General features: G+C 37.0%; 1 protein-coding gene across 1 annotated transcript in view; it reads left to right on the top strand.

Annotated features, from left to right (window-relative positions):
* LOC108243080 (dedicator of cytokinesis protein 2) overlaps nucleotides 1-15,867 on the top strand; it is a 94,976-nt gene that overhangs the window by 29,963 nt on the left and 49,146 nt on the right. Inside the window, exons 25-26 of the mRNA XM_017428295.3 lie at nucleotides 9,212-9,354; nucleotides 15,603-15,698. Of these exons, the coding sequence (XP_017283784.1) occupies nucleotides 9,212-9,354; nucleotides 15,603-15,698 (239 nt within the window). The remainder of the gene's footprint in view (nucleotides 1-9,211; nucleotides 9,355-15,602; nucleotides 15,699-15,867) is intronic.

Below are 15,867 nucleotides of genomic sequence, written 5' to 3'. Positions count from 1 at the left end.
AGGTTTAAAGCAGGTTAGGTGTGTATATGTGAATCATAAATAAAACAGAATAGTAATATGACTGTCTCCTCAGGCTGTTTCAAAGTACTTCTCTTTCTTCCTCTGATGCATTTTTTCTGCTTATGACCTGTCTTACCTTTTAAGATTATTACTTTTTTTAGTTCTCTTTTCTTTCCTTCTCTCTACCTCCCCCTAGGATTCTTGTAAAATATAACTTGTGCTTTGCTACATTGCGTTAACGTATATATCATGTTTAGAGTTTATGTCATGCGGTTCTGCAATGGTCCCATCGAGTGACGACCCAAGCTAGAGAATTATCAATGGAAACGGGGTCCAAGCAGCAGAAATGTCTGTTAGGGTGCTTGAAAGCAAAGCCATCTGCTGCATGTGATTTTTTTTTTTTTTTTTAAGGTTGTTGTTCAGGCTGACCCAGAATAGCCACACTCATTGTGGGAGCTTTGGCTTGTTAGCTTTAGAAGGTTAATGAGAGCAAAAGAGGTAGTGGCTGTCATTCAATCTCTGTAGACTGCAGTTTGGGAGGTTGTGAACAGACAAAACGAGGGATGGATGAGACTAATGGAGTAAAGTGAAAGGAGTTTAATCATTTTGGGAAATGCCTCTGCCTCACACCCTCCTTCCATCTCATTTATATTCTGATGCCTGTTCCTGTGGGGTGATTTCAGTGGAAACTGAATGCATACAAGGACAGCAGAGTGACACAGAGTGGTTACCAATAATTTACCCAGTACAGATGTGCAACAGTGGTAACGTTAAGTAGAGATGGGAGCATCATGACAGATCACCATGTTGTTGTCAGTAGCTGTCTCAGTACCACACTGGGAAACTAATTATGAAGGTTCCAGCAACACAAAATTTCCAGTAGTGCTTAAAACTAAACTTTTGGAATGCTTGGTCATTGTTTAGCAACAGTAATAACAGTTACAGCGGATGAAGTAGGGATAATGTAATAATAGAGTATGAACAGAGATTTAGAGCTTGAGCTTAAGTTCCTGCCTTATTATTCAATCTGAACACAGACAGAGTGGGATTTAAATACAAAGATCAGATACAGGCTTAACTAGAGCCTGCAGCTTTGTGACATATTACTATCTGGTTAGGGCGCACTGGGGATAAATCTGCTCATCAGTCAAAGCATCGACCCAGTAGGTCCTTTGCATTCATCTAGCATTGGTCTGCTCTGGTTAAATTGATCAAAAAGTTGTAGCAACGGATGACACCAACAGAGTAATTGGCCAGTCCATTTAGTAGTTCCATGGGAGATGAAGCGGAGCAGAAAGGCAGAAATGAGAGGTGGCAATTAGTGGGTGACTCATAGATGGTGACTAAGGCAGGTGGAACAGAGAGAATTCATTCTGTTTAAACCAGATATATATAAGGAAAGAAGCAACAAACTTCATTGCTAATTCCTCATTTTTATCATTGACTCCCTTACAATTTACAATTTAACAAGATAAATATGACACGAAAACAAGAGAAACAGCCATCAAATTCATGAACAAACTTGTTGTGACTCTGTTTACTATGGGTTTGCTGTTATCATTTTAACTGCCAGGTCCTAATAATGACATAGCCAGAAATAAAATGAAACCTATTTTTTTATTGTCACTTTGCTATTTGCGCAACAAAGGTTCTTCTACATTTCTTTCACAACAAATCTAATGTCCTTTGCAACACTTTTGAAGCATCTTTCCTTGCTTTTAAAAATCATGGCAGCTGAACACGTGTGGACAGACAGGCACAGTCTAAATATGAACAGAGAAAATGTGGGGCTTCACATTCAAAATGATGCTTGAAGATGGAGTAAGGAAAAAAGCAGGAAAGGAGGGAGGAAGTCAAATGATAAATGGAGGGAGAGTGGATGATGGGAAGCACCCACAGTGACATGAGAGAGACATTTAGTCATCACCAAGCGGGACAGCATTTGGCATGGCCCCAGCCCCCTTTCAACTCAGAAGATTTACTTGTCGTTGCGCCTCCAAACCTCCTCATTATCATCTTTTCTATCACTCTATCTTCCCGACAGCAGAGGACGACAACCATAGGAGGGAAGAGACAGGGATGGAGCAACAGAGGAGGAAAAATTTTGATTTACATACCTCTTAGAAACTGAGATTGCATCTCATTATTGTGAGCTGTAGTTTATTGTGTTTGGCTGTCAAATGGAAAAAAATGGAACAGAGAAGGGATGAGCTGGCTGCTGAGCCATCAAAGCTGCTCTCTGTGTGGCGACCTGCCAGCAGTGCCGGCTGTCTGCTCCAACAAACTTGGTAACCCAAACACACACCATGTTTTCATGCAGGCACAAACGGATTCAAGCACTTACACATCAAATAGCAGCAAAGCACCCAATCAGGCGCAACAAGGACAATTCAAACTCAGGCATACAAATACACCAGAATTAATAATCACCAGCTGGGATTTGTGCTAAAGAATATAAATTTTGATTTGAATATAAATGAGTTCTTGAGGCTCTGTTGGTATGTGCTCTGAATATGTTGTTTGTTGTGTTATCAGCACCTGTATGCATGTGTGTGTGTGTGTGTGTGTGTGTGTGTAGGTGTGTGTGTGTGTATAATTACATACTGATCTCTGCAGATTACATTAGGCTGCTGGTACAAACACACTCATACATTTTAGTGAAAGCTAGAAAAGGTTAAATTTTTTTCCAGTGTCTGCTGCCAAATCTTGATTTCCATTTATCTGTCAGTGCCTGTTGGCAAAGCTTTCTTCCACTGCATGGCTCAATTGATTTATTACACTGTTGCACCACAGGCAATGACCTACAACATGTAACTAAATCACACAGGAACACAGAAATATGTGAGCACAGGAAAGTTCAGCTATTAGTGAATTAGACCATGTTAGTTTTAGTCAGAGTATGTATATTTTCAAATATAATTTTTGTTTAAAATAACACGATTGTTTTTTATTTAGTATTTTATATTAATTTTGATGTTTCACAATGGATAACAGGTGTGAGAATCAATTTTTATGGTTGTTTGTCTTTGTGTTGGACTTGTGATTGACTGGTACCTTGCCCAGGGTTTACCCCCTCCTTTTGGTCCAAAGTCACTGCAGCCACCCCACAACCCTGCACTAGATACAGTGGAGTATAAAAACCGGATTGATGGATGTTATATCAGATTGCTTCAAAGGTGGACAGAATACATTTAAAAGAGATATACTGCCTCTGTATGAATTTCTTCTTCCTATCTATGTTTATGGCACTTTTTGCAGTTTCCAACCCCAATTCTCCCTGACCACTACCCCTCTGAACCCAGGTTGAGCCTTTCAGGCATCATCTCATCTTAGCCAGCTTTGTTGCAAAGTGACAGCGAGCAGGCTTCTGCAGAAATGGTTTAACTTTATAGGATTAAGGGTAAACTCTGCCAGTCTTTGCAAAGGAAGTGGAATAGCCCAAAACGAACCTCTGTCTGCGAAACTCGAGCCAAAACAGATGCAAACATGTGGCACATGCTGTTCCATTTTAGAAGTCCTCATCTGAAAGTTGTAACTGCGAAAAGTAAAGTGAAAATTATCTGAAAACTAACTTGTCACAGTTCCTCTAAAGATTTGGGTATTTACATAGCTTTCTTCCTTATATAATTCCTAACTGATTTGAAAATATTGAGATCAGAACTGTGACATAGGGTCTGCACATCTCATTGCTCTTGCCCCTGAACATACTTAAGTTGTTAAAACATTGTGTGTTTTGCATTTTTAAGGACAAATCTTGCATGCACTGATGGAATTCTATGACTGATTGGAGCACTAAAAAAGCAAAATAAACATTATATTTAAGAGTTCTATGCATAAAACTGGGTAAATAAATTGCTGATAATTAGTTAGAAGAACTAAATGACCAATAATCAAACTTTAAAGTAAATAGGCTGGCGAGGTAGTGGAAAAACAAGATTCATGGTGGCGTCACTGGAAACAGAAGAGGCAATCAGTTAAATCTGACAATGAGGTGAAGAGAGCAGGGAGTATAAGTACTGGGTGGAGTAATTACTGAATGGTAACAGGTGGGGGAGAATGAGTTTAAACAGAGCAGGTGTGAATGGTGGACTGAAGATTAGGATAACTGAGGGAAATTATGGCTAATGACCAATGAGAGGAACAGGTAAATATCAAGGTAATACCCACATAAAAAGCAAGGGAAATCATGACTAAACTAAAAACAAACAGCAGAAATAAACTCAACCAATAAAACAAACCCCAAACCCCAAGATCATGACATTTAGACATGAAAGGCTGTGTTGAAAAAGCAGATACCAATTTCTACTGTACCATGAAGGGAGGCCAGGAAAGCATATTATTTCGGTGGGGTTTTAAAGCTTTATAATCTTTGTTTGGAATGGGGGGTTGTTGTGCAGCAGAAGTGATAACAGCTGCGTTGCATGGTATTGAATCCATTTCCACAAATAATTGCAAAGTTAGAGTAAACTGGAGATACAACACTAATATAATGTGACTAGAGATTCACAGCTTGAGTGTACGTGCTTGTCTCGATGCTCTGTCAGAAAATGGACTTGAGACAGCGTGTAAGTAAAGAGAGAAAAAAGGAAAACAACAGATAAACACTGAATTAGAGAAGCCAGAGACTGTATTAAAGCAAGAGTATCAGAAAGCTTAAAAGAAGAGATAAGGAAAATGGAACCAAAAAAAGAAAAAAACAGAAGAGAAAAAAAACATGTCATTATATGTGCAAATATTATAATTTCTGGTGTTATTTTAGGCCAGACTAGATAATAAAGAATGTTTGCAGGGTTAAATGCACTTATGTGGATCATTTTTTTTCAAAGCTATCAGCTACACATTATGGAAGAGTGTCATAAAGAAGGCCTACACATCATCATAACTGACATGCTTAGGAGTTCTGGATCTGATTTGCAAGAACAAATGAGCCATAATAAAATCAGAAGAGACAACAAACGCTTGCAAATTTCTCAAAAGCAGGCTGTTATTTACAGCTTTTTTGTGTTGTGAATTTTAAGATGACAAAAAAGTACTGTTTACATTAAAGGGGGCTGACTGTTTATACTGAGTTTACTTGAACATTACTACACAACATATATGTTGCATAGTTGACTGGCTCTATTTGCAAATTTCATAGCATTTTTTGCACCTTAGCTACATCAAAATTTTGCAGAAGGTAGCCCTGCTCTGCTCTGGTTTTGTTTCTGTTGCATGCATTGTCAGTATTGTCTTGCAGTATTTGCACTAGCATTGTATCTATTTCAAATTCTGTATTGTCTATATTATCTTACAGCATGGTCCAGAAAAAGAATGATCTAATTTCACATTGTATCAGTGACAATGAAAACCTCTTGACTTGACATCGTTGTTTGGTAAAAATACAAATCTTTGCATCAAACTAAAAGAAGTCTTCTTACGCTCCTAAGTCGGGGGTCTCAATAACCTATAATTATTGATTTTTCTTTTCCATTCTATCTGTCTACTGTTTTATCTTGTAGACAGATAACAACATGGGGGTAATGTTCCTTAACATTAATAATCAGATATAGACCACTTGTATTAATCTCTCCCCTACTAAGATGGAATCCACACTGGAACATTGTTGCAATGTTTATTTCACATCATGCCAGCATTTTACTCCAGTGCGCTGTCATCAGCTTGTCACATTGTCACGTTGTCAAGAGATATCTGTGGAGATGTTGTGACAGAGATACTGTGAGACCTCATGTTGCATCTTTTACAGTAACAGTAAGAAAGTTTGCACCAGATGCACATTCGAAATAATACAATTCACAATTTAATAATTTGGGCGTTTATTCTGTTTTGTGCAGTTTTCAGTAGAGATTCAAACTGAAGTTAGGCAGTTCTTTATTAGTTTTTGTTTTGTATTCCATCATATTCTTCAGGCATTTTCAATATTGGCTGATCAGGTTTATTTATTAGCTGAAAGCCAAAACTGTGAGGAAGATTTAACTTTGATAAAATCTGTAGCTTTAGTGTTATTTTTTATCTTACTGTTCCAAAAAGTTGTCTTTAAAGATCATAATAAAAAAACCTAAATTTCTGCTTTCAGTTTTCCTTTTTTTTATGAATGATCCAAGTCTTAGTAAACTAAAACCACAGAATGTGTCAGCATTTTTAATCCCTTACTTTGTTGCCTTTTGACCAGGGCTTATCTAAACATGTAGCACCCGGAAATAACAACTTGGTTTACTCATTAGAAAAGACTAAAACCGGTGGCAGTGTGGTATTGTCACAAGTAGCTTGAGTGCCCAGGTCCATAAGTTTAATAGTACTTCCTGGCCAGAAGGCAGATAGATTAATGCTTATGCTTGTGTAATTACTCTGCTATGAAGCACAACCCCCTGTTCTCCATCTGCAATAAGAGATTCTGCTCTGATGGATTAAACTGATTTAGTAAAGTTTGTAGTTAAACACAAAACAAAACAAAACTAAACACTAACTAAAATGCACAAACCAGAAGAGACCCCTACTTTATTTTTCCTCCAAGTCTGATTTTCCCGGTGCCTTATTTAAACCTCCACCATCTCGTCTTCGAAGACATCTCTCTGTGATTTGCCTTTATCCCTTTGTCTTGGTGTGACAGCATTGTGAGGGTCCAAGCAGCAGGCATACAAGCTTGCTTCAGTTAATAATGAATCTAATGAGCATCAGCCCAAATGAGCTTTTAATGGTCTCTGTCCACCTAAGGCTACAAAGTGAGGGATAGAGTGGATGATATGAAGAAACAGAAAGATGGAGGAGAATGAAAACAAGTATGGGGGAGGTCAAGACTGTAAGATTTGTTAAAATGAAATACAGTGATTAGTTTATTTTCATATTGTATGTTCTCATAACTTAATGGTGCACACTTTGTACTTGCGTATTGACTACCAGATAAACAGTCTTCATGTCTGCTGATTTCTAAACAATAATAAAAGAAAAACCTCCTCAAAGGACCATTTCAGTCATTTCTGTTGGTAATTAGATTTGCAAATCCTTTTTGCGCTCAGTCAGTACATTAAGAGAGTTAATGCAAGGGTGCACGGCACTTTTTCATACCTTCCAGGGGATCATTAGTTTTACGTCATTCCCTCATGTCATCAAAAATAACATCTAGAAACGTGAAATGTGACTGCATTTGCTTTAATTAGATTTATTTTTAAAAAGTAACATTTGTGATCGAGATGCATCCATGGAATGAAAGACAGACATTAGCGCCTACTTTGTTCAGTCACAGGATTCCTTTAAAAGCTCAATACACAATACATAAATTTGTGATAATGCTGGTTTGACTTTAGTCCTTTTTTTTTTGCTGTCTAAAGAACAATTAGTTATACAACAGCTTTTAAACACAAAATTCCATATATCAAATTTTAATGTGTATTCTCACTGGAATATCAGAACAAGAGTCAGCAGATGTTTTTATCAAACATTACATGATAAATTACAAAAGTTGACGCACAAATGCATGATCTCTAGGTGTGTCGATAGCAGTACATTAGCAAGGAAGGTTGAATAATCATAACTCTGCTTTAGTTAATTATAATAATTATCAATAATAAGGGAAATTTAGGTTTGTTATAAAAAAACATAATAAAAGTACCAAAACAGTACAGATTTGTAAGTAATCTGGATAATTTAACAAACTGATGCTGCAGTTTGAAGCTTATATATGGTAAGAATAATACATTTTTGTAGCTTCATCCTGTCAACTTCAAAAGGTATTTTTAACTCTGCTACAATAGCCATCATCATAAAAAAGGATTATATAAGCCAACTAGACAGTAAGCTTTATCTTTGTGGGCGAGTGATCAATTTTCACAAATTTGAGACAGGTATGTGTATCTTAGACAACCAGTTGGGATTATGGGTTACTGTTTTATTAAAAAAATAATTCAGTACTGACCAGACTAATATTAAAACTTCCACTTTCATATTTATTTCTTTTAACTTTCTACGTTCTCTTTACTGTTAGGAAGCCTCACCAGTGTCTGTGCAACTTTTTATTCTTGCCTCATCATTGCCTTTTATCAGGTTTGTTCCTCTGAACCTCTCTTTCCTTGTTTATTCATGACTATCTTTCCGTTTTAACAATGCAATTATATGGAGAGGTTTACCACATACATCTTTAAGATAAATCCTTTCTTTGACTCCCATTTAAATTTTATTAAAATGAAACTGAATAGAATGCCGCAAGCATTAGTCTCTTGGAAGCATTACCAGATTTTTTGCAAGATCAGCTACAACAACAACAACAACAGCAACATATGGACAAAATCTAGCTTTAAATATTGTCTACAAAACATTTAAGGGAACTTGCCTGACTCATTGGTGCATAAAAGGTGCCACAGTTCTTTAGAAATGAGTTGTGAACAGTTACAAAGTGGATAAGTGCATGTGTGAACAGCATAAATAGAGCAAGAGTTTTCATATATAATTATTTGAGCCATTTAATAAGTTTTTGTTCCAACCAAATGTGTTTTTCCTTTTATATATTTTTATGCTTCTATTTTTTAACGGTTTGCACTCAAACCATTAGAAAAAATTCACGATCAGCACACCTGCAAAAGAAAGTTCCCCTCTTGATTTTTAAGAAATGTTTTAATAACAGGCAACTTTGATAAATTTCTGTCTGGCGGTTTTTGTATTTCCTTCCTAACAGATGAGCAAACAATCAAAAAAACAAGTTTCACAATCCCACACCTCTGCCTGAGCTCTCACTTGGTTGGATGAATAATAAAAAAAAAGGAAAAATCTTTCACTATAGAGATTGATGTGTTGACTTTGTGTTTGAAAATGCAGCAGGATAGTGACAAGAATGGAACTGTAAATGCACTTGATTAATGCAACTCCACCAGGCACATTGGAGTCAGGTTTACATTTCTTCTTTAGGGTCCAGTGGCATCATTATTCATAGCGGTGTGGGTGCAGCTTTCTCTACAGGTGCAGCATCAACTCATGCAAAGGTTTTGAAGAGTTCTTGAGAAAGGAATCTCTTAAAATGCAATGATCTTGGTGTTGTGCCTTGAATATTTATTTGTAAAACCAAAATAAGTAAATGAAAAATGCATTTAAAGGCTGCCTTCTTGTTCTTACTATATTTTCCTTGTTAGTTTAAAATCTGTCACCACTCACTACGCGTCTGTTTAGTATTGTGCCTGCACAGCAAAAGTTTGATTTTTGACCATTCGTGGTTTTGTTTCGACAGAATGCCGTGATGTGTTGTTACCCATGATGCTGCGGGAGTTGAGTGGCGCTCTGGCCAGTATGGCTGACGGGCCGCATGACGAGAGGAGGAACAGTTTGGAGCTTCTCAACAACATTCTGGAGGTCCTCAGCAGAAGGAACGTGGTAAGACAGACAATTTTGAAATAAAAGACAGTGAGAACATATTCTATATAGTGATAACATCATGTCGTCTGATCCCTCTGTCCATTTGCAGGTACAATAAAAGATAAATTTATGGCTTAGTGTGTACCCCTGCAGGAAAATCTGCTTGATCATGTTACAGCTTATAGTACAAGTCCCCCCAACAGGTTTGCCTGAGGCAAAGCTTTTCAAGTGTTTTCTCTCAAGATTGTCACTTAATGTTTTTGCCACTTTTTGTGTAGTTTAGTAATAGCATTCTTTGTTAGATTACACCAGTAGCTGAATAGTTTGTATTATATTTTTACTCTCATAGATAAAATGACATGTCTGTGGGATTAACAAAGTGGAATGGTCACTTAAAATGAACTCAGGTGACTCAACATGATGCTGCAACACCAGACTTCAAGTGAATCCAATCTCCATTTCAAGATAGATGACAAATAATATTTAAAATTAAAATAAGCAAGCAAAAAGGTCAAAAATGTTCCTTTATGTGCTTATTATAGATAAAACAAAATATAATGTCAAGCACTTTTTAGTTTAAAATACTGTAACTTTGGCTTACAAATGAAATGATAGTAGCCAGCTCTCAGTTTGGTAAAGAAACTAATATACAGTATATTTTATGAGACACTCTTCATATCTGATGATAAACTCTGTAGTAACCCCTAAATATTAGCAAACCTCAAGCAGTTTTGTTTTCTTATCCTACAGTTGCATAAGAAGCAGGTTTTGACTACCCTTGACCAGTTATGTGATTTTCTTTCACACATGTTGCTGCGAGTTAAATTTGTGAGACAAAAATGTTTGCTCTTGAGCTAAACACCTTTAATGGAAGTACACACACTTGCATGCTAAACAAATATGTCACCAGCAGCAGGCTGAGGGCTTTTTAATTGCCTGTGCAAGTTGAAGACAGCCTGCATCGTCTTTGAAGTGAAGGTATGGCCTGTTTTTTTGGACTCAATTTATTTGAATGTGCTAATGAAGCATAAGCCAAGAGGAGGGGCAGCAAAAGACGAGAGCAAAGCAATGAATAAACTAGAGTGGAATAATTGTGATGAGATGAATATACACTGGTAGGTGGCAGGTAGTGGCAGAGTGTCAGATGGCCATGACAAGTAAAGAAAGAATGATACAGAGACTGCAAGTTAGGATGGAAGTCATCCATTGGATGAGTTATGAAAACAAAACTCCAAACAAAGCCATTCCTCACTTAAATTTTAAAGCAAACTATGTTGGATTGAGTTTTGAAGCTGTCAAAAGACAAATGAACCACAGCGGAAAAGGCTGGAGAGATGAACACTGCCAGAGGCAAAGCAACAAGGATGAAAGCCTGAATGGAGAAGCAGAAAGTTAACAGTTAAACAGTGACAAGATTGTTTATTTCAGAGGCATCCTTGTAGGTGAAGGGATTTTAGAATAAAAAATGGTAGCAAAGAGAACAGGTGCAAATGTAAGGGAAAAACGCATAAGCAGGGGAGAAAAAGATAGAAGACGATAGCTGCCGCCTCCACCCCTTCACCCTCATTTTCTGCACCCTTCGTTTTTCACCCTGTTCTTTTCCTCGCTCTGGGTGGTACCTGATTAAATTGTCACACCACAGATGTCTTCAATCCAAATAAATATTCAGAGAGAAAAACAAAGGCAGGAGAGAGCTTATGGGAATGACAGATGCTCAGGTCTATGGCTGGTTGTGTTAAATTTATAGGTGACTTTGAAACTTGTGCGATTTGTGTTTGTTGTTAGGATGAGGGTGATGAAGTGAGGACACTGACAGAGAAAGACAGGCACGGCTCACTAGACCTTTCTTGCTTTTTTTCTTTCTTGCTAACCCCAGAACAAGGGGCTTGTTAGGGAAAAAAAACTCTGGCTTGCCTGAAAAGTGGACAAGAGCAGGCGGCAGCAGCAGGGAGCCAGAGACAAAAATCTGTTTCAAGTCTGACAGTTTCTGTCAGCCTTCTGTTCACTGGAGAAGTCTTAAAAAAAAAAGTCACATATTGAGATGAGTTCCAATTTTTAAATACAAACTTATATCATTTTAAATGTAACTTTGTGTACAGAAACTGTTTTATGAAATTATATAATATATAGTGTAGGTAATACCTTCCTTCTGGTTCTGATTCAGTCGTCATTTTACAAGAATTTTTATGTAAATCAGCATCATATTAGTTTGCAGATGGGGTTTCTGTGCAGCTTCATCACAGAGGTGTGTGCAGGGCCCGAAGGCTGAAAGTACTGCTCATCTTGGTTTGTTTGGCAGAGACAAACTCCTCTACACGGATGGCAAGGCAGTTAAACGCACAAAACACCAAAAAGAAGCTGGACGGAAATTTCTTAATATTCTGAGGGACTCACAGGATTTGAATAAAAACAGATAAATATGAATACAGACCATAAAATGAACAGAATGGTGATTTTGATTTCACCATAGTTGGTGAAATTTTATTGATGAATTCAGTCTAGTCCTGACTAAAAATGTAATTATTGAAAGTCACTGTTCCAAACTGAGCTACCCGTCTTTCATGTTTTATGTTTGCTTTGGGTTTATTTTCTGTATAATAAAGCGGCAAACAATTTTTTTAAATTGTTGGAAGCACTGTCAACCTACTGTTAACGTAGTAGTGTTGAATAATAAAAGCAGCACTGACATCAAAAACTACATTATTTCAATGAGAAATACTGTCACATTGATGATCATCCATCCATTTTCTTTACTCGCTTCTTCTTTCCGGGTCGTTGGAAGCTGATGCTGACAGCCATCACTGTGCAAGGGGACACTCTGGATAGGTTGCAATGACACTTGAAAAACAAAAGTTAAATAACCTTTATGTCATGTGAACTTCTGATCAACATAGAATTGTTTCCCCAGACTTTTTTGTTTTTTGTTGTTTCTATCTTTTTGCTTGTAGAGATGATTAAGTGATCTGGCTATAGTTTTGTAAAAAAAAAAAGAAGAAAGAAATGTACATAAGAGAAGAAGCATTTTGTTTCTCCTCCAGATCTAAAACAGCAGTCAGAGAAACTCTTTCCAGGAGACTAAAATACTTACAGTGAGGCAGAACGATTTGCTGATTTCTTTAGGTTTAAGTGCTGCATCCCAGCCTATCAGAATATGTGTGTGAGGCAGTCTGAGGTGGAAACAGTCAGCAAGATAGCACACATAAACACAGTTGTCTATCTTGTCTGTGCCTCAGGCAGTGAGTCAGAGCTTCTAATGTGGTTTAATCATATCTACCTAATTCTCATCAGGCGCTTCAAATCCCATCACTGCAGCACACACATGCTAACAAACCCCGCTGGTAGAGAACAAAAACTTTGTTTGGTGGTTTTTTTTTCCAACTCCCATCTGTTTATTTGTGACCCTCCTTCTTTTCCCTTCATTGATGATTATCCCAAACACAGATAAACGCAAATACACTCTCAAAAAGAAGGAACTTAAATAAAGAAGTTGTTGGGCCCTACAGGTTTAACCAGTTCCTATTTTTGAGATTTTTTTTTTTTAAATATTAAAACAAATTTACACACATCTAGGTCAGATTATGCTAACAAGCTTTTGTACAAGCACAAAAACACACATATAGCCTGCAGTAGAAAATACTGAGGTATATTTAGATGTAGAAAACGCTTCAGTGGCGAGTTAAGAGCCCGAGGCAAGTCAGCTTCAATTGACCAACTACACTGTGGGGAGGCTTTTTCTTGTGAACAGGCCATGCCTCTGTAATGTTCCCAATTTTAGGTTTGTATTTTAGACAGAGCATTGTCATATCTAAATGTGTAGCTCATTATGTGGGCCACATCTCACATGATGTCATCAAACAAAGTCTAAAACATTATTTCATTTATTTTACATAACAGTTATATTTTCATTACACTATAGTGAGAAACTGTGTAATCATAATTTTGATTAAGGTAAAATAAACATAACAAAGATTACCTGTGTTTCACATTAAAATAGTGTGTGTAAGGGTGTGTGCCCTGAAAAATTTGCCAACCAAGCAAGCAGCAACTTAAAAGACTTTGGGTCTGATTAACTAAAACACGTGCTGCACCTGGTTTTCTCTCCAACTTTTGTGCATTATTTGCCCCCACTATCTGCACAATCTCAGTGTCGTATTCACGTAGCAGAAAGCACTAATGATACACAAACATGCCCATCAAGTTTAGCAGGTGCAAGCAGTTTGTCTAGTTTTTGTATAAGATTACAGTTGTCCTTGATACACAATCTTAGTATGACCTTCAGCTAAAGTAAGTACAAAAGGCACAGATGGAGATAGAAAATGGTTTCTTACAATGATTTTCAGATCTCTGTGAGTGAAGTACAAACAGACTCCTTACAACTGCACGAACAACATCCTACTGTAACTGGGAAGGACCATGTTTAGGATGGCTTTTCTAAACTAATGTCACATTTTGTTTTATTGACCAACATTTTTTTTCTCATAATTTTGCTTAAAGAAATTCAAAAGATTCTTTCCTCATTGGGGCAGAGTGTTCTTGGTGCACCCAAACCAACCAACAATATGTTGAAATGTTATTTATTAATGAGGTTTTTATATTCTGAATGTAAAACACAAGATTTAACACACTTTGTTTTAATTGTAGATGAACAATATTTGACACATCAATGGAAAAGAGAATGAATGCTACTTTTCAGTTCAGCTTCTCTTCTGCTTTTGAACCTCCTGAAATGCAAATACCACCAGCTCTCAGGAGACTGTAAATATTTCACATTAAACGTGTTGCAGACATCTGTGGTCTTTGAGAACACTTTTTGCCCTGACAGTTGTTTACATAAGTATGATCAGTGTTCCCTCTAAATTCATGCATAAAACCTTGTTTAAATGTGGGCGCACGGCATCAGTGCAGAGAGCTGCTTGCAGTGCAGTTTAAGGTGCAAATCTCCTTTTGCAAGAGCTTTGTGAATTAGACGGATGTGCAGTCTCTGGTTCACTCCTGTTTAGCATCCACAGAAGCCATGCAATCCTTTCGTGAATCAGGGCCTCAGTGTTTAGCCTGCAGACAAATTTATTCCTGCCTCTCAAAGTAAATTTTTTAGAACAGACAGTCCACACTCTTTTGCAAGTGATTCGTTCAGATTTGTGTGTCCAAAGATTCACTAACCTTTCTGCCTGGTTGCTAAGGTAATGACGTAGGTGTGTATTACACAGCTGTTCAGATCTTCTTTAATCCTTTCACAGAAGTCTTGCTGCAAGTTCAAGCTGTTGGTTTATTTTTGGAACCTGACCACAAGCTGTCGATGCACATGTCGTCATCTGTAGCCTTCTGTCATTTGTAGCATTTGTTTTTGATCCTGGTCAGGAGTGCCAAAGTTTAAGGTTGTCAGTGTATTTTTTTTGTCAAGGCACAAGGCACACTTAAGCAGCTACATCATTCTAACAAAAGCACATATGTACAGACCTAAATGGAACAATCTATAAACCGTTTCAACACTTTTATTTTATTTAGTTGCTTGTTTTTTGAAATGAACTTGTTGTACTCTATGCATATCAGCTGTTGTCACTTGTGCTATTTTAGCTTTAAGTTTTTTTCCTTAAACTTGTTGGCTTTTTTCGAATCATGAAACAGGAATCTGACCCGAGGCAAGCATGATCAGGAAGATTTAAAAAAGTTAAACTTTTAAAAGCTGCTCGTTCACAATATTTCTTCTTTGGACAGATGAAATGAAAGAAAAAAGAAAGGAAAGAGGCTTCAATGGGAATAGAACTAGTAGAAAAGAACAGAAGAATAGAAAGTATATCTTTATTGTTGAAGCACATCTTTGCATCTAAAGCTTTTTGCAATTCCTATGTCCACCCTGAGGTAAATGTTCTGGTGAGGCTCATTTTTAAACTAGAAAAGAAAAAGTTTCAGATTCAGAAAAAAAATGTGTTCTCTTTCTGGACTTGTTTGATCCACCCTTTATCCAAAAGTAGAGTCAAACTTTGGACTGTGTAAACTCTTTACTCTGGGGAAAACAACTCAGCCAAATAAAAGCTGATAAGTGTTTGATTTTGCTGAGAATAAATTCTGAGATGTTCCTTGAAGCGGCACTGACATTCTGCCTGAATGGAAGCTCACAAAAGACAAGGTGTTGTTCAGTGCATTTACATCTGAAAAACCTAATGATATTTTGTTTGTCTCTGTCTTTTTTCCCCTCTTCATCTTTCCTTGCTGCTCTTTTTTCTTCTTCTTCTTGTTTGTTGTTCTCTGCATTTTGATTCTGTCAGGGACAAACATTTCAACATATTCAAGACATTGTTGTGTCTCTGCTGGGGATCATCAACCGGACAGTCATCACAATGGGTCGAGAGCATGCCTTGATTGTAAGTACTAACATTTTACTCTTGTATTGAGCTCTTTCTTATTTGATGAACTTTATATGAACTTGTGATTCAAACATTTTATATATTTTCTCTTAGTTCTTCATTATGTTTTATCTGTTGATTAAAGTAGACTAAAAGAAAGCATCTCAGTTTATGCCAGTCAAGCATT

This window comes from Kryptolebias marmoratus, linkage group LG9 (genome assembly GCF_001649575.2).
Source record: "Kryptolebias marmoratus isolate JLee-2015 linkage group LG9, ASM164957v2, whole genome shotgun sequence".
NCBI lineage: Eukaryota > Metazoa > Chordata > Actinopteri > Cyprinodontiformes > Rivulidae > Kryptolebias > Kryptolebias marmoratus.
The sequence above is the reverse complement of the archived record's forward strand: the minus strand, read 5'-3'. Positions and strand labels throughout refer to the sequence as shown.